Raw genomic sequence first — 20,764 nt, forward strand, 5'->3', positions numbered from 1 at the left:
CACAATGCAGAGTACAAGCCCAAAACGCCGATACGCCATGCTAGTTCAAACAATCTACCGCATCTCCTGCTGGCCTGTGGTAGGCTTCACATTGTCGCCTTCAACCCACACCTTTTCCATTGCCTTTTCTAGAATCTGCATGCCTTCCTCGATCTGTGCTTCAGTAATCACAAGCGGGGGGACAAACCTCAGTGTATTTGTACCGCAAGTGATGATTAGAAGACCTCGTTCGCGGGCAGCTGTGACGATGGGCGTAGGGTCTGTGTCCAGTTGGAGACCGAGGATTAGTCCTTTACCCCTAACTTCCTTGATCTGACTCGGGAAGCGGGTTCGTAGAGCATCAAAGTGCTTACGGAATGCTTGCTCTTTGGCGGGTATCGAGTCGAGAATCTCTGGAGAAGAAAGACGTGATAGGATATATGAAGCGACGCGCGACCCGAGAGGGTTGCCTCCGAATGTCGTGCCGTGATCACCAGTCTTGATATGGTCACACACATAGTCATTGACAATGGTGGCACCAATTGGGAAACCGTTGCCCAATGCCTTGGCGGTGGTAACAATATCAGGGTGGCATTCCTTGGGGTAGCCGCCGTGAGCCCAGAAGGTGCCTGTTCGTCCGAGGCCGCACTGGATCTCGTCGAATATAAGGACGGCACCGACTTCTGTGCAACGCTTTCGTAGTGCAACAAGGAACTCAGGCGTCGCTACGTTTACTCCTCCTTCTCCCTGGATGGGTTCAACAATGACGCCACATGTCGCGTCGGTGACCAACTCATTGACAGCATCGACATCGTTAAACTTTCCGTACCTGAAGCCGGGAATCATAGGCGAGAATGGAGTTTGATATTTCGGATTGGGTGTTGCGCTCAAACTTCCCATGGTACGGCCATGGAACGAGTTATGGAACGAAATAAACTCATGCTTGTCTTTGTTTGGAGAAATAGATTTGCCCACTTTGCGCGCGAACTTAATGGCAGCCTCGTTGGCCTCAGAGCCACTGTTGCATATGAATGTGCGGGTTGCGCTAGCAAATCCTCCGGTTGCATGGGTGAGCTGGATAAGCTGTTTCGAGAGAAGACCTGTGTGTGGGTTGTGATAAAGATTCGAAGTATGAATCAGTTGTTTAGCCTACATCAATGTCAGTTGATTTCAAGCATTCGTTAGGGTCGCATGTCTTACCTGCTCTGCAATGACTTGCGCTACGCCAGCATCGCAGTGTCCCAAAGCATTGACAGCGATACCAGAGGTAAAGTCAAGATACCTCCTGTTCTCAATGTCCCACATGTAGCATCCTTCTCCCTTTTCGAACATTGGTGGCGGGCGAACATAAGTTGGGACCATGTACGGCAGTTGCTGGTTGACTAGGCCTGCGGTCTTCGAAGTAGCAGGCGGATCGGGTGTTGGCAACGATGCATCGCGCTAGAAAGTGTAAGTCACAGAAATATCATAATCCGAGTTGATGGTAGGCTTACAGCTATTGAGTCTAAGACATCTTGTGGCAGACTTGAACCTTTCAGCCCAGCCGTTGTTGAAGCAAATCGCGCAGACGTGCCATTGATGCGCGGCGCACGCAATACAGAACAAACCCTCCTGGAAGCAATTCGTGCAGCCATTGCGAACAACAGACACTATGAGAAACAAGAAGGAGAAAGCTAGCGTGAAACAATTAGCATTGGTGTGCTTGTTGAGGCATGACTGTTCAGGCGTGACGCAACGCCCAAAATTTTGGGCTGCACATGGAATGCGGGCCGAGGTCGGACTTATCAGCTTACAGGGAATTCATAACACACGGGATATAGGTATAATTTCTAAGAATTCTTGCATCGAAGTATCACCAACGCGAACGACTGTTCGCGCAAGTCTCGTTGGTGTAGTTGGTTATCACGTGGGTCTCATATCCTCCATGCTATGACTACTCTAAGAGTAGAAATCCCAAGGCCGCCAGTTCGAGTCTGGCACGGGACAACTTCGTTTCTTTTTGCTGTTGTGATGTTGGTGATGGCACACATTCATGCATACATACATACGACTTTCTTTTTTGGACCGTGTCTTGGACGTGTCCGTGTCTTTCATACCGTGGGACACTTGTACGTTGTTCTCCATGATAATCTGAAGTGCAATACATGAAACGTGATATTTAAGTCTCTATTATTTTCTACAACATACAATATCTCTCCTAGTCGCGTCGTGGAGCCTCGACAAAACGATTCATATGTTGTCGTGAATGTTTTGCGATTGTCAGGGGTTCAAGCCGGCGATGACGTGGCCCATTGATGTCATCAACTAGCCAATATCTAATTTCTAATCTCATGATGTGCACTTACGCCTCAAAAGAACCATTGTGTACTTCTTCGTATCGACACTCTGTATCTTTCATTCCAGATATTATCAACGAGCATGCCTCCAGCTAAGAAACAGAAGAACTTGCGCCAGTCTGGCGTCTCCACGCAAGGTTCCCACAGCGACAGCGACAGCTCCGACTCTGCCTTTGAATCTGTGCGCCCGCGCAAAAACAATAAGCGCAAGAGCACGGAAACTGCGAGTGGTGAGAGCCACCACTCGAGCAAGCGTGTAGAACTTGAGAAATTAGCACCATATGACTATGTCTGTATTCCTCGCCCCCTCTTCGATGTCGAGGGCGAGAACTGGCTCACATGGTCAACCAATCCGTCAGCCCATGTCGACGAGGAAGATGTTTATGAGAAGCTGTACGAACCCAAATGGGAGCAGGAAAAGAACGACGGTGTCTACATGTCCCCACCCGAGAAGCATCCAGGACGCAAGTGGGTTATGATGTGGAGTGCATGGCTCAAAAGAAACTTCTTGATCCGAAAAGCCGAGTACTGTGACCCTCACAACTTTCACATGCACATTTACACCGATTGGACAAGTTGGGGTATAATTGAAATTGCGGAGAACATGGTATGTGATGTCACGTTGAACACGCGTATCAGTCGCACGCTAATCAATCTAAAGATGATCGAGTTCAACAAGGCCTATCAATCAAAAGAGCCCACACGCCTCGAAGAGATGTGGGCCATCATGAGTGCTGTGGGTTTATGGCTCAATGAAGCGGATTGCGTCAGCCAACTCGTCGAGGGCGAAGGTGAAGATGTAATAATGTTCGTTGGCCTTCTTGGCTGTGCTTTACTCACGACTCTTGCGGCCGTAGAGAAGGCGGGCGAACTCAAGCCCGACTCACGTTTTATGGACCTGGCACTCGTCATCGCCTATTACCTGGAGGTATCGTACGATCTTCCTGCCTACGGTGTTGAGGGTGACTGTGTAGCCTGGCGCAAGCATGCCGTAAGCTACTTTGAGAAGGGCAATCTGGATCCAGCCAAGGGCCTGTCAACGACAAAGTTACGGATTGAGAAGCTGAAGAAGGTGAACAATTACAACGAAGAACCTGATGCGCCAAATTCTGTAGACAATCTCCCTGGCGAGTATGATGACAATCTTGTATTGAAATTACTCCGGGAAGAAGACAATGGAAAGGAAAATGAGCATCCAGAAGCAATGGACAAGACAGTTGGATCGTCGAACCCGAAGAGCAGTAAAGGCAAAAATACAAAGAAAGAGGATGACGTCTGGAGTTGGGCCAAGGTCTTCAAGGCATACAAGAAAAAAAGAGATCCAATAATGGGTGGAGAACAGTACGATATCACTAAGCTGACTCGAGCTGAACGAGCGAGGTGGGCGTTTGATCACAAAGATCCCCTCGCAGATATACCGACCAAGGATTTGAAAAACAACCTTGTAGATTTTGAGTGAGAGCCATTTACCGGATGTTTTGGTGGGAATGGATAGGAACGGCGTTGGCTCAATTCTTTGTTTGATTTGGATTTCCACATGTTGTATTATACCCTCAATTCTTTCGTAGCAAAATTCGTATTGTATATTATATTTCCAACTCCCGACTCTACTGCACACATCCTCGAGTATCCACCGGCCAGATTTCTTCAATAACTCCCTTTCGGTGCGCATAATACACATCATGCAGATTGACCGTGGGATCAATATGGCTCGGAATCATCTCCACCCTATCCCCTATCCTCAATTCGCTCGCCTTTCCCTCTTCCCACTTGAGACTCCCATGCTCATCACCCAACACCCCATACTCATACCCCTGCGTCTTACACTCCGCCAGCCCGGAATCCGTCGTCAAACTCTTCAGCCCGGCATCAATCGTAATAACATTGGGCCCCTGCTTGCTCAGCACCGTGGACAAAATGGTCAAACTCTGCTTGAAATGATGCCCGCCGACCGCATTCCTGTAATCCGTATCCATGAAAAGAAACGACCCAGGCTGCACCTCCGTGATCCCAGGCACCCTCGCACAAAACTCCGCCGTCCCCGTCCCGCCCGTAGTAACAACATCAATCTTATGCCCTTCCTTCCTGAACGCCTCCGCCGTCTCAACCAGCACCTTCATACTTTCCAAACACAGCTCTTTCCTCTCCTCCAACCCATGCACATGCTGCAAATGGCCCTCATAACCCTGCACCCCAATCAACTCGAGATGCCTCGTCTGCGCCACAAACGCCGCAAGTTCCTTCGCTGGCACCCCCGGCTGCACGCCCGTCCGATGAAGTCCAACATCCAAATCCACCAGCGTCTTGACTTCCTTCCCTTTAAACCCGCGTTCCGCAAGCGCATCATCGATAGCAGCAGCGCCTTGCACACTGTCCACCACAATCCTTACTTCAGGATACTTTTCCAGTAGTTCGACTAGCCGTGCGACTTTTGCAGCCCCGACGACTTCGCACGTGATAAGCAGGTCGGAGAAGCCCTTTGAGCACATTACTTCGGCTTCGGAGAGTTTGGCCACGCAGCCGCCTTTTGCGCCGGCGGCGACCATTTTTTGGGCTACAATGCTGGATTTGCTGGTTTTCAGGTGCGGGCGGATGGAGACGCCGGTGGGGAGGAGTTGCGACATTAGGGTTTGGAGGTTGGATTCCATGATGTCGAGGTCGACGATCATGGAGGGGGTGTCTAGTGAGGCGATGGGGTCGCCGATTTTGGGGGCGTAGGGCATTGCTGCTGTTGGTGTGGTGATTAGGTATATGTTGGTCCGGTTTGTCGTCAGGCTTTGGCAATGTGTGGTGTAAATGAGGGGAAGTAATTCTATGACAATCGATTGTTTATCCAGTTTTTTTTTGCAAAAGGTCAATGACTTGGAGGATATATGAATTTTGATAGTATCTCGGAATACTTCGGTATTGAAAACTGTATTCAAAGAGTCAGAGCGAGTATCGGACTTGGAGGTGGTGCTGACGATAAGGCATCTCCGAGGTGGAGAGGTTGCTGTTGTTGTAGCCCAAACGGGTAAGCCGGGCGTCAAAGCCACCTTCCGAACGCGATAGTAGAATTGTAGATCTTTGGGGTTCTGCTGCTGACTCGCTGTGTTCCTGAAAATCTCATTAGGTTACACTTGGATGGTTGCATGTAAATGTAACTGTCTGGAAATGGGTCTACGAGTTGAAGGCTGGTGCATAGTATGTTATGAGTACATTGCATGCAGCACGCTGCAAAGAACAAATCGAGTAGACATTAGAGGGGTATCAAACTCGGTTTTCTCCAGAAAGACGCCAGATTGAGTTGTACGAGGAGAGATGAAGATCCGTATTACCAGTTTGTATCATGAGCACGTATTAGTCGGTGAATCTATTGCCTAGATGCAGTAATGCCAAAATACAGTAAGCGCAAGTAAGCTACTGATTCCTAATTCGCGACGAAAAAAGCGAGTCAATAGTTTCTTCTAGTTGACTAGTCCACGACTTAAACCTTGCAACCCTTGTGTCCATTCTGCTGCCACATTTTTACGCTCTTGACCTTCATCTGCCCACCATCCTTCCACGTAGGCAGCCACTGGTTTCTCGCCTCCCAGAAATCGAGCTTAGCACGAGCACTCTTGTCAATCCATGGCTTACCGCACTTGCCATCTTCGAACCAGCCGTTTGTTGATCCGACACCCAGGTTGATGACAAGGTAGAAGTCCTGGTCAAAGGGCGACGTGTTGCTATTGGTGTGGGCCCACGGGTTGTCAAGACGGGTGCCGTTAGCATCGGCCAGAGGAAAGCCACCGTACTTCCAGAATGGCTCGTCGAAATGTGTGTACATGACTTGGAGAAGGCGTGTGTTGATATACGTAAAGATGTACTTCTCAGACCACTGGATTTTGGGTTAGCGTCACTGTGTTGGAATTCAAGTGAATGATGAAACGAACCTCGACACCAAAGGTGTTGTATCCAGCTGCATACGTGGTGTGTAGTGCCTTTCGCTTGACATTGTTACGCCACCAGCCGTTGTGGTTGGAGTCGGGACCGAATTGCAGCGTACTGGAGACGATGTTGTTTCCACCCTGAGCATAGCCAGGTGCATTACCACGCGACTCCATAATATCAATCTCACCAGAGCGGGGCCAGGGACCATAGACACTGTCCTTGGGCAACATAGAGATGGATGGCCACAGCCAGTCTCCAGCGGGTAGCTTGGCAACGACCTCGACGCGTCCATACTTGATCGAAGCACCGAGCTTGGTGTTGATGCGACCGGACTTGACAGGGCTGACAATAGTACCATTTGTTGTGTTGGTAGATGCAAAGCAGTCCGTCCAGACTGGGCCAGTACAGCCGTGACCACGGAGATCAATGATGTGGTCCTGCATAATGAATTCCTCATTCTGGACAGTAGGCTTTATGACGAGCTCGCCATTGTCGATGAAGACGTTCTCATGTGTGTCGGTAGTCATCTCGAATTGCCCGTTACTGCATATCAAAGTCAGTCTCGAGCTGCTTCACATCCGAGTGCTGTCACCTACCCAAAACCGCCAAGCTCGACCTCCTTTGTCCAGAGACTTTCATTCCAAGAAGTGAAGTTGTCGTTGAGAATCTCGCAGTAGCCGTGCTGCGCAACGGACCTCAATCCATCCCAAATGAGTATTCCTGTTACGGCCAAGCCAAGAGCCAGACCAAGGAGGGGAAAGATTGTAACCCATATCTGCCGGGGGTGTTTCTTGTCGAGCCACGGCTGCTGAACATCTTCAGGCTTAACGCGCCGTGATCGAAAGAACTCATCCCTGTATGGGTTCTGGTAGCCGGACACGGCTGGCGAAGGGGTAGTCTCCATTGTGTACAGTGAAAAACAAAAATGTAAAGAATGGAGAGCGAGTGTGTAGGAGATGCCATAGGTATGTAGGACATATCCTTTTTATGGACATGTTCGTTTTACAATTACCAGTAGATGACGACTTGGGCGAAGCCGGAGTGCTGGAAGTTAACCTTTGAATCTCTCATTTGCTGAGTTGGTTGCTGTGGATCTATCCGAGCTGTCTTTCCAGTCTGTTCTAGCAATAAAAAGGCTGCCAGTCGGTTTAATGATATTTAGTAATTTAGTTTGCGTTGGTAAAGACTCTCACCACTACTGCATCGTCACGCTGCGGTCATGCGCTCAACATGTGCCGGTCGCTTTGTTCTCACTGGCTATTTTAGATGTTCTGTTGGTATTTATCAGCCCGCGGTCTAACGCCGATAGATCCACTGGGATTGCACCATGAAGCTGGGTGGGCCAACATGACAGATATCATCCTTGTCAGCCCACTAGGTGTACCAGATTACTTTCCTAAAGTCCGTCAGTGGCTGCAGAGGTTAGTAAGACAGCTGCATAAAATTTGGTAATGGCTCTGAGATGCAAATTTAGTATCGCTACCGGAGACGTAACGAAGATTACCTCAAAAGAAATCTTTCACTGGGATATGGTTCAATAGGAAGATATGGAAATATTCAAACAGTTGATTGAGCACTGACACATACCGAGCCTCTTCGTAAGGTCGTGATTTCATCTTAGAGAAGCATATCCATCCGAAAGTATGGAGGAAGCTCTCGTAGCCGGAACTATGCGTTCGCAGCCAAACTAAGGTAGATACCCCACACAACACCCACTGAGGCTCCAAAAACAACCCTCTTATCGACAGGGATCCACAGGAAGCTAATAAGACTTATCGCTGGCCAGAACTTGTATCCATCTTTCATCATGGACCACGTCTTGTTGATGCAATCGCTAGTAACCACATCCAAAACGTTTACGCCCGGTTTACCCTGCGCATTGACGTATGCCATATAACTCACGAACATGAGCGTATTGACAACTGCGCCAATCGTTTGATCAAGGATGAACTTGATCAAAACATTTCTTCTGCTCATGGTTGTCTTCGCAGGCTCGGATTTGGACGCGGATTTCTCGGATGAGGTGGAAGCCGGTGCTGACGGGACATTTGTAGGAAATTGGTCTTCTAGGAAGCCCTGCCAAATGATATTGGGCGGCGTGCTGAGGACGCTGAAGACGACGAACTTGAGTACGGATTGGTAATTGAGAGCGAAGGGCGTCTAGGACAAATGTTAATTGCCTGGCTTTCACATGAATTGTTCCACAACAGTACGTACATCATCTTTGTAGGATGATATGGCTTGCGCGAGTACGTTGGACGTTACGCTGAGTGCTGCACCTTGCAGCGTCTGCGATATCATCGACATCTTATCGTGGAGTATGTATTCTGTTATCGTTGGAGAGGTTTTCGTTTACGTGGCTAGGAATTTGAGTTTGCGAACTCGGTAAACGAAAAAGGATATGATCTAAGTACCGCAGTGATTCCGAATGCAAGGAAAGAAACAGATTGGGGTATCGCAAGTATATCAATGTGGCCAGTAGTACAATTTCCACCGAGGCTGGAATTGTTGCAGCGATGTTTCGACCGGGCGCGTCTCGCGTAGCATGACTAGCGTCCTGACGTCAATCAAGGCCGCAGCTCCAACGCCCGCCATTTGCGCACTGTCGGTCCGGCTGAGCCAGATTGGTTCCCTTGTGCCTGAGAGTATTCTACATCTGATATTCACACTGTTCAGCAATGCACCCCAGAGTTGACCAAAATGCGGGGTCGATATTGCGCCAAGTCAGTATGAGCTGACTGCAACGATCCTGGTATCGGCAGATGTCTCGAGATGTTTGTTGTCTTCTCAGACTGAGTGTGTTGGTTCAATATTGTATTCATCCCACCAACGCTAGATAGAGCGCTTCTATGGATCCTGTCGTCTTGTTACTACTACAGTTTGTCTTCTCCTTTGTGGCACTGAATGGCCAACTCTTCTCCCGGCCAGCGTTCTTCATAATTTTCGCACCCTTCGGCGCCTCAATGCAGTATTGCTTGCTGGCTACTCCTACTTTATTCGTTCTAGTATCCAGGAAGGCTGACTTTAATCGAATGTCTTGGCTCTTCATTTGACAGCATTGATCCCGGTCTCAATCCCATGTTGGACTGCCACCTTCCTAGCCAAGCAGAGACGTTTGTGTGCATGTGATGTCCGGATCCGAGGTAAGGAACTCGTAATCCGTGATGAAGTCATGTGTGTTACGAAGCCACAGACTTATGCCGTGCCGGAAATATGTGCCAGACAACAGCTAGAACTGTAAGTTCTAGGCTGTCTTGGCCCAGTTTGTTGTAGTTGATATCAGCTGTTGTATCAACTGCGTCGATTCCGCGAAGAAGAAACCCTCCATATTCAAGGCATCAATTCTTCGCGGTAGAAGTCTGCCATGCCTTCCCTACTAACCTTTCGAAGTTGTGCGCCCGCGCGGCCCAACTCCCCGCCAGCCTTTATGGCTTCTTCCAATCCTGCAACGATAGCAGCCTCGGCGCGTTCGTGGAATACCCTTTGCCGGTCCTCGCGGTCTTCATACATTTCTGCTTCTTCGTCTCTTGCGGCACCAAATAGATTGAGGTGTGCATAGGCATTGGACCGTTCTGATAACATGTGGTGCTGGGTGTGCCAAAGTGGAAAATCGGTTGCGTTGATGTCAATAGTAGTTGCTGATTGCGTGTGTGAGAGTCCAGTGCGGAGAAATGAAGTCAACACGCTCATCTGCCTCACTTGCATTTTCGAATCAGCTTTCCCATATGACCTCCCTGTTGACCATTTGCTTGCTGCTTCACTCTGCCAACCGAGTAGGCTGAGGAAGCATTTCAACATTTTTACCCAACCACCGGCGCAACTGACTACTTCATCACCTGCGACTTGAAGCAACCATTCAAGCATATCGAGACCAAACAGACGGATTTCGGTTGCTAGATGCGTCATAGCAGCTCTTGTGTGAAGGAGCAGCTGATCTGCATGACCGGCAATATCCGTCGGTGGTAAACTCTGCAAAAGTTTGAGTAACTGCTGGCGAACGCTCTTTGTGCCATCGAGAATAAGGCGCTGAGCCGTAGGGATGATGACAGATGACGGTTGGGGTAATGGAGCTGTGGGCGGATTGCTAATGATTGCTGAGGTTAAAAACGCCAGCGATTCTTTACGCTGCGAGTCAGCCTTGTGATTGAGTAGACCTAGGTGATGGGCACATTGCGCCTCTAGAGTTGGAGCACTAGTAGAAAGAGCTTGTTGTTTCAACGCAATTGCTAATAAGTGTTAGTGGTTTTCGCAATCCCGGCTATCGCGCATCTTACACTTTGCGCGGAAACTGGTGTCTGTCGCATTTGCCGCCTTTGGTTTTGCTTTTCCAACCTTTAATTTTGGTTTCTAAAGTTTTGTTAGCTACAATCACAAGAGTACCAGATTGATCGTCCATTACCTGGAAATCCTTCTTTTTGCTCTCCTTCTTCTTTTTCGAGCTCGCTGTCATGATGCCGTTCGCGTCGCGTCTTCTAAATTAGTTGGGTATATATTTGCTAGCAGGCGACTACGAAACAGAAGGTTCGAAAATTGGAAGCAATCTCAAATCGATTACAGCGATGATGTTGAAGCGCGCGCGCTCGAGTGTAAGTAGCAGGAAAATTAAAGACCCATGGATGCCGCTAGTGCGAAAGAGGCCTAAAAAGGACATGGCTTGGCAGGGTCCAGCTGCGGTCTTGTCTGCCGATGTCATTGGCAATAACCTGAACGCGACCACATCTCTTACCCCGCCTCTTTGCCCTGTTTCACTGAACATGGCCCAAAACGCGGTATGTAGTATATGTTTTCTTTTGGATTGTTGGTTGACTAACTAATGACCCAGCCAGACGAGACACTCGCATTGCTCACCCGCTTGAGCCAGAAGCCTGGTGTGCAGAGCACTCTCATATTGTCGCGCGAGAATGGCAACATAATACGCACCTCTGGCCTCATCTCGAAAAGCTCGTCTGCAAACCCAAACAGCACCCTTCCAGCTTCTGGAGAATCCACGTCGGAGAGCTACGCGAACGGCAGAAAGGAGAGCGGGATTCATAGCGCGGAAGATGTCGCGAGCTCGGTGTGGTCGTTCTTGGCCGCAGCAGGAAGTCTCGTCGATGAGCTAGACAAGGAAGACGAAGTGAAGCTTTTGCGGTTGCGAACCAAGAAGAATGAATTGGTCATTGTACCGGGTATGAATATCGCACAGGCTACCATGTGCCATGTACTAATCTACAACCAGATCCCAAATTCATTCTCGTCGTTATCCATGATACCCCTCCTGCCTAGGGCCTTTGACAGACTCACTGCAAACTGGAATTGTTTTTTACACAAGCAACAAGATACCCCACTAGGTTGGATAGCGCAATAGACTGGTTTACCAATGAGCTTCGCTAATTTCGACTTGATTAACATCAACACCGTCCTTGAACCATCGATCTGGAAATGCCATTAGGGGACTGTATCGGTCAAAAATAAGCACCAGAGGACTTACCAGCTTCTTGAATATCGATGTCATTGCCGCTCATCTGCCGCTTCCGCATCTTTCCGTCCTCGGCAAAGGTCCAGTCTTCCAGACCATAGCACCGCTTCCATTTCATGCCATCATGGGAATCCTGGAACTCGTACCAGAACTGCACTGCAATCTTGTTGTCGGTAAATGCGAAAAGCTCCTTGCGCAGGCGATAGCTTTTCTCCTTCTCCCACTTCTTAGTCAAGAGGTCCTCAATAGCTGCAGTGCCTACGAGGAACGATGATCGGTTGCGCCAGACACAGTCGGGAGTGTAGGCCTGGGCGATTACCTGGGGGTTTCTAGAACAATCAGGTGGCGCAGAAGCGTAAACATGTGCCAACGTACTGGGTATTCCACAGGTCCTGGGCCTTCTTGACCTTGGCATGGGCGGTTTCTTTGGTGAATGGTGGTGCAAGAGACATGGCTCGATCAGATTGAATTACTCCAGATGATTTGTGAAGATTTCAGAGTTCGCTCTGGCTGAACTATATACTATCTAACTTGCCGTGGTGTCGAGACATACTCTCACTCTAACGTGCCGAGCTCTTGTTTGGTATCGGCACATCGGCATTGTTGGATGCCTAGTGTGTAAAACAATGCCGCTTTGATCATTCTCAAATGATTATGTGATGGTCCCTCAGCACTCTACGTACTACTAGCATCCATAGTCATGTTTGAACACAAGGCCTAAAGCATTGTCGTTGTTGTCGTTGCCTGCCGCGACCTCTGCCACGCGCTGCTGCCGATCGCGGTGGACCCCACGCCCCACTTCGATATCGATAGCAAAGGGAAGCTTCTCGAACCAAGCAACCCATCTCAGACGCTCGAGTAGCGCATACGTAGGAAAGGACAAAGATGCCGAGGCTTTGCATCAAATGACAAAGCTCCAGCATACTAGGCGCGCAGCACTCCGAGGGTCTAGGACGTTCCAATTGACAAAGCTAGCCGCCCAGAGCCGCCGTTCTATAGTAGCTTTACCAAAGCATCAAGGTAGCAGTAGCATCATCTCTGTATTAGTCCCCACCATTCCATCACCAGCTCTTCAGCTTGCTCACTCAGGTACCCGCATCACGCCCTCTCATAGGCCGAGAAGATTTGTCAAAAGCAACGCAGCGCGAAAAACCCCCGGTCGCATAACCCCAAAACGAGGCAGTTTGTAATTTGTACGCGGACGTACATATATGTAACTTGTTCAGGGTACCCGGCGGCCCCTTGGCGGCAAAGATGACGCCAGAGCTGTCGCACTTTCCGCCAGCAAAGAGCCGTATCCGCTGTGTGGTTGTCTTTTTGCCCCACTATTCCCATCTCGAGAGGGCTATACGCAAGAAGCTTCGAGGTAAGGGGTTTTCGGCCGGCCAAAGCAAGCAAAAGCGGGTGAAGCGGGCAAGGTTTGCCCCTCCTTTGCTTGGGTCCCGCACCCTTCCTGGCCAGCTAGTACTTAAGTTAGATAAAGCTCCTTGGGTTTCTTGCTCGGAGTTTTCTTTTACTTGTAATTGATTGAATCGATATATACAAAGCTTTCTTCACACTTTGGACTACCTTTCTCTCACACCTTTTACACTTTCACGTTTCACATACAACAATTGCAAAGATGGCTCCTCTCAAGGTTGGCGACAAGCTCCCCGAGGGCGTCAAGTTCGAGTATGTGCTTCCCTTCGTCTAGTACTCTCAAATGGGCACTCGGTGCTTGCTTGCTTCACAAGATAGATACTGATCTTCTCTACAGATGGGCCCCCATCACCGACAGCGACCCCACTGCATGCGGTCGTCCTCAAGAATACGACGCAAGCAAGGAGTGGGCTGACAAGAAAGTCGTCGTCTTCTCCGTTCCCGGTGCCTTCACTCCCGGCTGCCAGGCGTATCACCTACCACCCTACATTGCCAAGGCCAAGGAGTTCAAGGACAAGGGCGTCGACATCATCGCGACGATTGCGTCCAACGATGCGTGGGTCATGAATGCGTGGGGCAAGGTCAACGGCGTCAAGGGCGACGAGGTCCTGTTTTTGAGTGACACCAAGACCTTTTTCAGCAAGAACTACGGTTGGGATGCTGGCATGGGTGACCGCAACGGTCGCTGGGCTATGGTTTTCGACCATGGCAAGGTCATCTATGCTGAGAACGAGAAGAGCCCTGGTGAGGTTTCGGTAAGTTGCTCTGCATCCGGATTGATTCGGATTATGCAAGTCTAACAATGTGCAGGTCTCTGGTGCTGATGCCGTCCTTGCCAAGTTGTAAGCATTGACAGTGAGTAGCAAGCGTCTCGAGAAGTCGCTGCAAAATTACGATACACCTAGTCAACGTCGTAGAGACGAATGAATGAAATGAAGAACAAATCACCATGTCAATTCCAATGCGTATGTGATGCCCGGCTCGGACCGCGGAGCCTATTAGACCATATTGTGTAGACATATTCGAAACGTCGCTGTGCACGTCATGTGCGGCAAGGTGATTCAAGTTCGTGTTTGTATTCATTGCTGGTCGAATGCTCAGCTTGGATCCCAACTTTTCCATGCCCACGCTTGCTTGCAAGCCAACGAATTGGGCCCTCGACCATAGTCCGTCTCGCATGGCTGCTTCTGTTCCAATATCCGTAATGACGTGATATATACAAACGCCATCCTGGCACGCTCAATCAAACTAGTTGTGTTGTTAGCCAAGAGTTCGTGATCGACAGCGGGGCAAGACGTACAGGAGTAAGGAAAGATTCGGCAACGAAACGTGCTCGTGCGTTCAACTGGGCAATGTTAGCTCATGCCACCCATAGATTGTCAGCGGTGCCTTACGAAGAGCTTCATTTCAGAAATCTCCTTGTCGACCTCCTCCATGAACTGGATAATAAAGTCAACCAGCTTGTGCTTCAGCATCTCCTCAGTGTGAGCGTTGGTGATCAGGAACGAGATGTCGTAGCCCTTGACTGGCTTCCTCCGCAAAATGTAAAACGACTCGGCTCTTTGGGTCAAGAACCGTGTGAACTTGTGGACCAGAATGTGCTCAATTTCATCTGCCTGCTTGATCTTGATGCTTATTCGCACACTGTTGATACTGGGCTCAATGTATACGCGCTCATTCTCGTTTCTCGATACGGTGAGGGGGTTTAGGATGACCTCGGGGGAGCTTGCAGCCTCAATCTCAGGAACATTGTGACGCTCCGAGGCTTGCGAGGCAAAGTTGGAGAGGGAGAGGGCGGCCGTGAGGGACGAGCGCACGCACTGGAGGTATGGGCGGAGGGATTGGGACTGGCGGACGTTAGCAATGCCCAAGTAGTCGGGCAGCAGAGGAACTCATAAAGACATACCATTGTGAGGCGAGCTCGGCACCAGCTCTGTGTTCAGATGTCAGGACTGCAGTCAAGGGAAGAAGGCGGGCTATGACATGCCAGCACTGGGGAGTTGGCGCTGCCTGCAGGTGGTTGTTAGTGGGGCTGGAGCTCCGGGCGGCGGCTGAGCTTGGCGCGGCACCTCTTCCTCATGATTCGGCCGTCGACCATTACATGTCGCCCCACGATTGCATTATAAGTCTTTCTTTCGCCTCCGCCCCCAAGACCCCATACACATTCTTTGCACAGTAGTCGAGTAGACATCATGGCGTCTATACCAGGTATGTGGTGATATACCGTCACTTTTGGATCGTTTGCGTACTGACTTGAATGTTTGTAGTAATCGTAAAACATCAGGGCAAGAAGCACGAGGTCGAAGTGGATACCACATCCAACGGCGAAACATTCAAGTACCAGCTATTCTCTATCACCGGAGTTGAGCCAGAGCGCCAGAAAGTCATTGTCAAGGGTGGACAGCTCAAAGATGACACCGATATGTCCAAACTGGGCCTCAAGCCCGGCCAGACTCTGATGATGATGGGAACGCCTTCGGGCACCGGAGTCGTCATTGAGAAGCCCAAGGTCCCCACCAAGTTCTTGGAGGACATGGACGAGGCAGAAGCCGCGCAGCTCGAAGGCGCCACACCTGCCGGTCTTCAAAACTTGGGCAACACTTGTTATATGAACTCTACACTACAGACGCTCCGGTCCATCCCAGAACTTCAGGAAGAGCTTCTGCGGTATTCCGCAAGGTATGGATTCCCCCCGAATACTTGTTTGCGCTATACTGATTACATACAGCAATGACGCCGGTTCATCCAGCTCCGCGCAGCAACTCAGCCAGTTCGGCCTCGGTGGTCTCGGTGCCTCGACTGACCTCACGAGCTCCCTCCGCGATCTGTTCAAGCAAATGTCCGAGACACAGCAAGGGTTCCCTCCGCTCATGTTCCTCAACGCGCTCAGAACGGCCTTCCCCCAGTTCGCACAAAAAGCAAAAGATGGTCATGGCTACGCACAGCAGGATGCCGAAGAAGCTTGGTCACAGATAGTATCGCAACTACGACAAAAGCTCAAGGTCGCCGAAAAGGATGCGTCAGGTGCGGATAAGCAGACCATGTCTTGGATTGACAAGTATATGTCGGGAAGGTTCGAGTCGGTCATGGAGTGCGACGAGCCTGCAGCAAAAGAGGGTGGCGAGGAGGCAGTTCACAGCGAGGATCTATTCTTCAAGCTCAACTGCCACATCAATGTCGAGACGAACCATCTCCGAGATGGCCTCGCCGCTGGTCTGAAAGAGAAGATTGAGAAGCGATCAGAAGTTCTAGGACGAAATGCCATGTACACGAAGACTTCCAAGATTGCACGCCTGCCCAAGCACCTTCCAGTCCACTTTGTACGCTTTGACTGGCGACGAGACACCAACAAGAAGGCAAAGATCATGCGCAAGGTCACCTTCCCAGAAGAGCTGGACGCATTAGAGTTCTGTACCGACGAATTGAGGAAGGCTCTTGTTCCCATACGTGATAAGATTCGCGATGTCCGCAAGGAGGAGGAGGATCTCGAGCGCGCCCGCAAGCGACAAAAGCGTATGAAGGCTGGTGAAGAGAACGACACTGAACCCACCGCCTCTAAGGAACCTCTGCAGAAGAAGAAGGAGGCCGCAGAAAAGAAGGAGGAAGCCAGCAAGCCTGAGGATGCTAAGATGGAGGATGTCGAGTACAAGACCGATGCTCAAGTCGAAGCCGAGCGTATCGCATCGATCGTGGCTGCCAAGAAGGAGCTCCTCGCACTTGTGGATCCCAAAATGGCCGCTGATGAAGGGGCCAACCAGACGGGTCTCTACGAGTTGAGAGGTGTCATCACCCACCAGGGCGCCAGTGCTGACAGTGGTCACTACACATCCTTTGTTAAGAAGCAGGGAGTCAAGGATCCAGTCACTGGAAAGCGAAAGGAGGAAGACGGCAAGTGGTGGTGGTTCAATGACGAGAAGGTTTCCGAAGTTGATTCTGAAAGAATACAAACTCTCTCTGGTGGAGGTAAGTGTTTCCGCCATTTGGTATGATCCGTGACTGACATTGGCATAGGACAAAGCCATTCGGCTCTTATCCTCCTCTACCGCGCGGTCCCCCTGCCAGTCATTGAGGAGGATGTGCAGATGGGTGACGCATAGAATCAATCAACGACTGACTCCATAGATGGCGTTTAGGATGCCATTGTCGCTATATGGCAAAGTAGAAGCGTGGGCTAAGCGAAGGACGACGCATGACACTGGCGTTGGCCTAGCTGAAAGCGCTATGAGAGATACTCTTTGAACTATGAGTAATGAGGGCACGACTTCTAGACTTGCATTAATAGATATTGTCCGATCGTTCTTGTTTATGCCCTCGCGTCCAATTCACTCCGCGTCGTAAAAACGCGTCGAGACGTGTTGCCAAGCTTCATGACGCCCGCATCCAGCACTTCTGTGTTCTTTCCGCGACAATCTCCTAGGCCTTCTTTCAAGCCTTCCTATCTGCAGTTTACCTTTTCCTTCTTTACTGTATCATACTATCGCCGCAGTCTTTTGTTTCATGTCTTAACCGCCACCATCATGTTTTACAGTCACGAAAGTAGGCTTCCTTGCAGGACTCTAGCCCAGAGACTCAACTGACTTTTATAGTTCTTACGTCACGTAAATATGGTGTGGCGACTGTGTGGTTAGTCATGATAGCTGTCAGTTACTCCTTCCCTCGACTGACAGAAACGGCAGGCTCGTTGCAACCCTAGGTGCCAAATCAAGCCTGAAGCGCATCAACCGCAAGCAAATTCTCGACGTCGATGTATCCAAAGCATGCCAAACCATCATCGATCCAGTAGCTCCTCTGGCTTTACGTTTACAGGGAAACTTGTTGTAAGTCACTCTGCTCACCAGGCAGCATACGCAGCACTGTTAACACGTGCAGATATGGACTATCGCGAGTGTATCTACAGCAGTGCGGATATATTCTTTCTGACGCACAGAATGCTCAACTTGCTCTGAGAATGGCCTTACGGACAGTTCAAAATACCGAGCTTGATCCAACTGCCGGCAAAGCCAAGTAGGATATCATCATCCACCCCTTTCCGGAACAGTCAGTTAATAGATATACTTTAGTCCAGAGCAACTCATGCTACAAGATGATCCCTCGTTCCTCCCCGATTTTGCTCCTCCTCCACCAGAACTACTCACTGATCTAGACTGCAACTTCAACCTCGACATAACACACTCCGGCGAGTCACAGTCTTTGACACCGTTTGGCTCTCAGCTATATTCATCTTCTCCTCATGTTGGGACTGCAGGTGGTCTTGTTCTCCCTACTTCTTCCCCTGTAACTCCAGGCGGCTTTAGATTCGAAGGCGACTATGGAACAGGCAGCATTGGTGACCACAGTGCCATGCTTGGAGCCGGCGACACAATCGAAATCGGAGACCCAGATTTTGAATTTGGGGATGATGGCGAGATCATTCAGCTGTCGCCAAGTACTGTGTCGCTCAGAACCCCGGCCACGCCTGCACGTGCGCCCAGGTCTGGGGATGCTGGTCAGAATGATAAGGTGAGAAAGGAACCTCTACAGGGACAACAGGCTCTTGATCAGGTGAGTTATTTAGTGATCATTTATATTTCTCTGCACTGTCTAGTCAGTCGTTTCTTTCACCTGGGTTGTGGTTGTGGCTTTGCGACAAGTCGTCCACGTTCCCAGGACATTCAGCTCGTTGACGCAAATACTTCACCTGACCTGTGGAAGCATGCCCCAAATACTGCCTTCTTATTCTCTTTCCTCTCATTTGTCTCATTGTTTACTTGTCTTACTTTCTATGTCTACATACAACCCAAAACACATACCATGGATGCTAATATATATCAGTTGCCAGACGATGAGATGCATATTGCGCTTCCCGGCGAAGAAGACGTTCTTCCCGAAGGCGGCAATTATTTCTCAAGTGGCGCGCTACAGTCTCAAGAGTCTTTAGAAGTGGTAGAATCATCGGAAACCTTGACCGCTCCCATGCGCCGACGTCGAGTTCCACGCGCCATTCCTGCAGATACAGCAACGGAACTTCGTAATAAGGACCTGATAGACTGGGGCGCGAACTATCTCAAGAACATGAAGGCTGCCACTCAACAGAAGATTCATAATCGTGCTCTAACACAAGCAAAGAAAAATGCTGAGCATTATGTATGGGGGTCTGGACTAGGTGGTATTGGCCATCGTATTCCTAGACGCGAAGGTTATAGTCCATTCGAAATGTTCATGGGTGACAAACTCTTCGAGACTATCACTGGCATGAGTCGCAAAGTAACCGGACGAAAGCATGATCGCGATAGCGGCATTGACGATGCTACGCAAGAACAGGCCCGTCGTGTACGCCAGAAGAGTGGTGAGCCTGAAGCTGCTCGAGCTGCCGATGACGAAGGATTCTCTATGCCTCTCGGAGACGACGAAGCTGCAGTTGAACTGCCTCGTGAAGCAGCCCCTGCTCTCGATGATCAACACATCTTTTCTGCAATGCCATGGAACATGAGTGCTTCTGCTAGAAGTTCGTCAGCCATTCCTCGCAGTAGGCGTATCGGCATGACTGGCTCAGCCGATCACAGAAGACATGGAAGTCGCCTGGTATCCGCCTCTCCACTGCATGGACGAGGTCAGTCTATTCCGTTTGATTTGAATAATCTCACAAGCGACGCAGATTTTGCGGGCGATGGATTTGGACTTCCAGGACTCAGCTCCGATTTTCCTGAGGTAGCAGCTCTTCCAAATACCGACTCACAGCTACCTAAAGTACTTTCCATCGAAGGCGAAAACTTCATCACCTACATACGCGAGAAGATGAAAGAGAAGCGAGATCGCGAGCAGATAGAGACAGGCGTTGCGACCGATGCTGAGGAAATTACCTTTGAAGAGCTACTTCCGCCTGCGGAGAATACAAAAATGGTTGCTTGCCACGGTCTCATGATGGTTCTCACATTAGGCACAAGAGATATGCTCGACATACAGCAGTCAGAGCACCTCGGTGACATCCATCTTCGCTTGTCTGAGAAAGCCAGGGTGCTAGAAATCATTGAGATTAGCGATGGCGAAGAGTCTGATAGGGACATGGAAGAGGAAGAAGATGAGGAGTTGGAAGTACCCATCATGACGGACCCGCGATACATGGCTGATGAAATTGGAGAAGGTGAGGAAATGGCAGGCCCATCGCCTGTCGAGGACGAAGGACATTTCCAGGAACAGTTTGCTGCTGGACATGCTGCCCAGGTAGAAGATGATCACGAGTCTCTCTATGATGATTGATGGGCTAGGGGTGCATGTCATTTGAATATGCAGTGTGCTATTCATTTCCACAACATGTTTTCGCGCCACACAGGATGAGACTTTTCCAACAGTCATGTGCTAATGATTGGGTGACATGGCTGGTCTTACGAATATAACGAGCTGGAGTGATGTGCTGGGAACAAAAGGAACGGGATCTTATGTAATAATAAAAGTTCGGGTTATACATAAGTCCATTCACCCATCTCTCGCTTCCTCATTTACGTGTTCTGGTCTTGAGTTGCGTATCTCGCGACGCGATCTACTTCTAACTCTTTCGCCTTTTGTGCAGAAAATATACATTTTCTCGACCTTTCACATACACAAAATCATCTTTTGAACTCTAGACATGAAGTATCGATGGAACTTTTTTCACGGCGAGTAGCGCAGTTATTCTTCTAACTCT

The 20,764-nt window shown here is 49.7% G+C and overlaps 13 protein-coding genes across 13 annotated transcripts; 5 read left to right on the plus strand and 8 right to left on the minus strand.

The window, feature by feature from the left end:
- Window positions 1-54: 54 nt before the first annotated feature.
- Window positions 55-1,613, minus strand: COCVIDRAFT_41241 (hypothetical protein; the record flags this gene model as incomplete). Its single annotated transcript, XM_014697116.1, has 3 exons — window positions 55-1,128; window positions 1,180-1,419; window positions 1,473-1,613. The coding sequence occupies 3 exons, from the start codon at window positions 1,611-1,613 to the stop codon at window positions 55-57; spliced, it is 1,455 nt and encodes a 484-aa protein (XP_014552602.1).
- Window positions 1,614-1,912: 299 nt separating this feature from the next.
- Window positions 1,913-2,125, minus strand: COCVIDRAFT_109791 (hypothetical protein; the record flags this gene model as incomplete). The annotated part of the gene is made up of 1 exon (XM_014697117.1): window positions 1,913-2,125. One exon carries the CDS (start codon window positions 2,123-2,125, stop codon window positions 1,913-1,915), a length of 213 nt encoding a protein of 70 aa, XP_014552603.1.
- Window positions 2,126-2,397: 272 nt separating this feature from the next.
- COCVIDRAFT_41242 (hypothetical protein) lies at window positions 2,398-3,774 on the plus strand (the record flags this gene model as incomplete). Its single annotated transcript, XM_014697118.1, has 2 exons — window positions 2,398-2,922; window positions 2,977-3,774. The coding sequence occupies 2 exons, from the start codon at window positions 2,398-2,400 to the stop codon at window positions 3,772-3,774; spliced, it is 1,323 nt and encodes a 440-aa protein (XP_014552604.1).
- A 148-nt stretch (window positions 3,775-3,922) lies between these two features.
- COCVIDRAFT_109859 (hypothetical protein) lies at window positions 3,923-5,038 on the minus strand (the record flags this gene model as incomplete). Its single annotated transcript, XM_014697119.1, has 1 exon — window positions 3,923-5,038. The coding sequence occupies one exon, from the start codon at window positions 5,036-5,038 to the stop codon at window positions 3,923-3,925; it is 1,116 nt and encodes a 371-aa protein (XP_014552605.1).
- A 743-nt stretch (window positions 5,039-5,781) lies between these two features.
- Window positions 5,782-7,131, minus strand: COCVIDRAFT_109871 (glycoside hydrolase family 16 protein; the record flags this gene model as incomplete). Its single annotated transcript, XM_014697120.1, has 3 exons — window positions 5,782-6,174; window positions 6,230-6,770; window positions 6,824-7,131. The coding sequence occupies 3 exons, from the start codon at window positions 7,129-7,131 to the stop codon at window positions 5,782-5,784; spliced, it is 1,242 nt and encodes a 413-aa protein (XP_014552606.1).
- Window positions 7,132-7,895: 764 nt separating this feature from the next.
- On the minus strand, window positions 7,896-8,534 carry COCVIDRAFT_109844 (hypothetical protein; the record flags this gene model as incomplete). The annotated part of the gene is made up of 2 exons (XM_014697121.1): window positions 7,896-8,387; window positions 8,445-8,534. The coding sequence occupies 2 exons, from the start codon at window positions 8,532-8,534 to the stop codon at window positions 7,896-7,898; spliced, it is 582 nt and encodes a 193-aa protein (XP_014552607.1).
- A 1,023-nt stretch (window positions 8,535-9,557) lies between these two features.
- Window positions 9,558-10,677, minus strand: COCVIDRAFT_109839 (hypothetical protein; the record flags this gene model as incomplete). Its single annotated transcript, XM_014697122.1, has 3 exons — window positions 9,558-10,453; window positions 10,502-10,559; window positions 10,627-10,677. 3 exons carry the CDS (start codon window positions 10,675-10,677, stop codon window positions 9,558-9,560), a joined length of 1,005 nt encoding a protein of 334 aa, XP_014552608.1.
- Window positions 10,678-10,981: 304 nt separating this feature from the next.
- Window positions 10,982-11,492, plus strand: COCVIDRAFT_41247 (hypothetical protein; the record flags this gene model as incomplete). The annotated part of the gene is made up of 3 exons (XM_014697123.1): window positions 10,982-10,996; window positions 11,050-11,395; window positions 11,446-11,492. 3 exons carry the CDS (start codon window positions 10,982-10,984, stop codon window positions 11,490-11,492), a joined length of 408 nt encoding a protein of 135 aa, XP_014552609.1.
- An 88-nt stretch (window positions 11,493-11,580) lies between these two features.
- Window positions 11,581-12,137, minus strand: COCVIDRAFT_30034 (hypothetical protein; the record flags this gene model as incomplete). The annotated part of the gene is made up of 3 exons (XM_014697124.1): window positions 11,581-11,642; window positions 11,698-12,014; window positions 12,061-12,137. The coding sequence occupies 3 exons, from the start codon at window positions 12,135-12,137 to the stop codon at window positions 11,581-11,583; spliced, it is 456 nt and encodes a 151-aa protein (XP_014552610.1).
- Window positions 12,138-13,306: 1,169 nt separating this feature from the next.
- Window positions 13,307-13,950, plus strand: COCVIDRAFT_109840 (hypothetical protein; the record flags this gene model as incomplete). The annotated part of the gene is made up of 3 exons (XM_014697125.1): window positions 13,307-13,356; window positions 13,442-13,859; window positions 13,915-13,950. 3 exons carry the CDS (start codon window positions 13,307-13,309, stop codon window positions 13,948-13,950), a joined length of 504 nt encoding a protein of 167 aa, XP_014552611.1.
- Window positions 13,951-14,343: 393 nt separating this feature from the next.
- COCVIDRAFT_19351 (hypothetical protein) lies at window positions 14,344-15,013 on the minus strand (the record flags this gene model as incomplete). Its single annotated transcript, XM_014697104.1, has 4 exons — window positions 14,344-14,352; window positions 14,405-14,449; window positions 14,499-14,951; window positions 15,011-15,013. The coding sequence occupies 4 exons, from the start codon at window positions 15,011-15,013 to the stop codon at window positions 14,344-14,346; spliced, it is 510 nt and encodes a 169-aa protein (XP_014552590.1).
- A 283-nt stretch (window positions 15,014-15,296) lies between these two features.
- On the plus strand, window positions 15,297-17,201 carry COCVIDRAFT_30037 (hypothetical protein; the record flags this gene model as incomplete). Its single annotated transcript, XM_014697126.1, has 4 exons — window positions 15,297-15,312; window positions 15,372-15,783; window positions 15,833-17,067; window positions 17,116-17,201. 4 exons carry the CDS (start codon window positions 15,297-15,299, stop codon window positions 17,199-17,201), a joined length of 1,749 nt encoding a protein of 582 aa, XP_014552612.1.
- Window positions 17,202-17,621: 420 nt separating this feature from the next.
- COCVIDRAFT_109816 (hypothetical protein) lies at window positions 17,622-20,340 on the plus strand (the record flags this gene model as incomplete). The annotated part of the gene is made up of 7 exons (XM_014697127.1): window positions 17,622-17,640; window positions 17,691-17,727; window positions 17,781-17,921; window positions 17,974-18,108; window positions 18,165-18,645; window positions 18,916-20,175; window positions 20,257-20,340. The coding sequence occupies 7 exons, from the start codon at window positions 17,622-17,624 to the stop codon at window positions 20,338-20,340; spliced, it is 2,157 nt and encodes a 718-aa protein (XP_014552613.1).
- Between the last annotated feature and the right edge of the window lie 424 nt (window positions 20,341-20,764).

This window comes from Bipolaris victoriae, assembly GCF_000527765.1.
Source record: "Bipolaris victoriae FI3 unplaced genomic scaffold scaffold_105, whole genome shotgun sequence".
Lineage (NCBI taxonomy): Eukaryota > Fungi > Ascomycota > Dothideomycetes > Pleosporales > Pleosporaceae > Bipolaris > Bipolaris victoriae.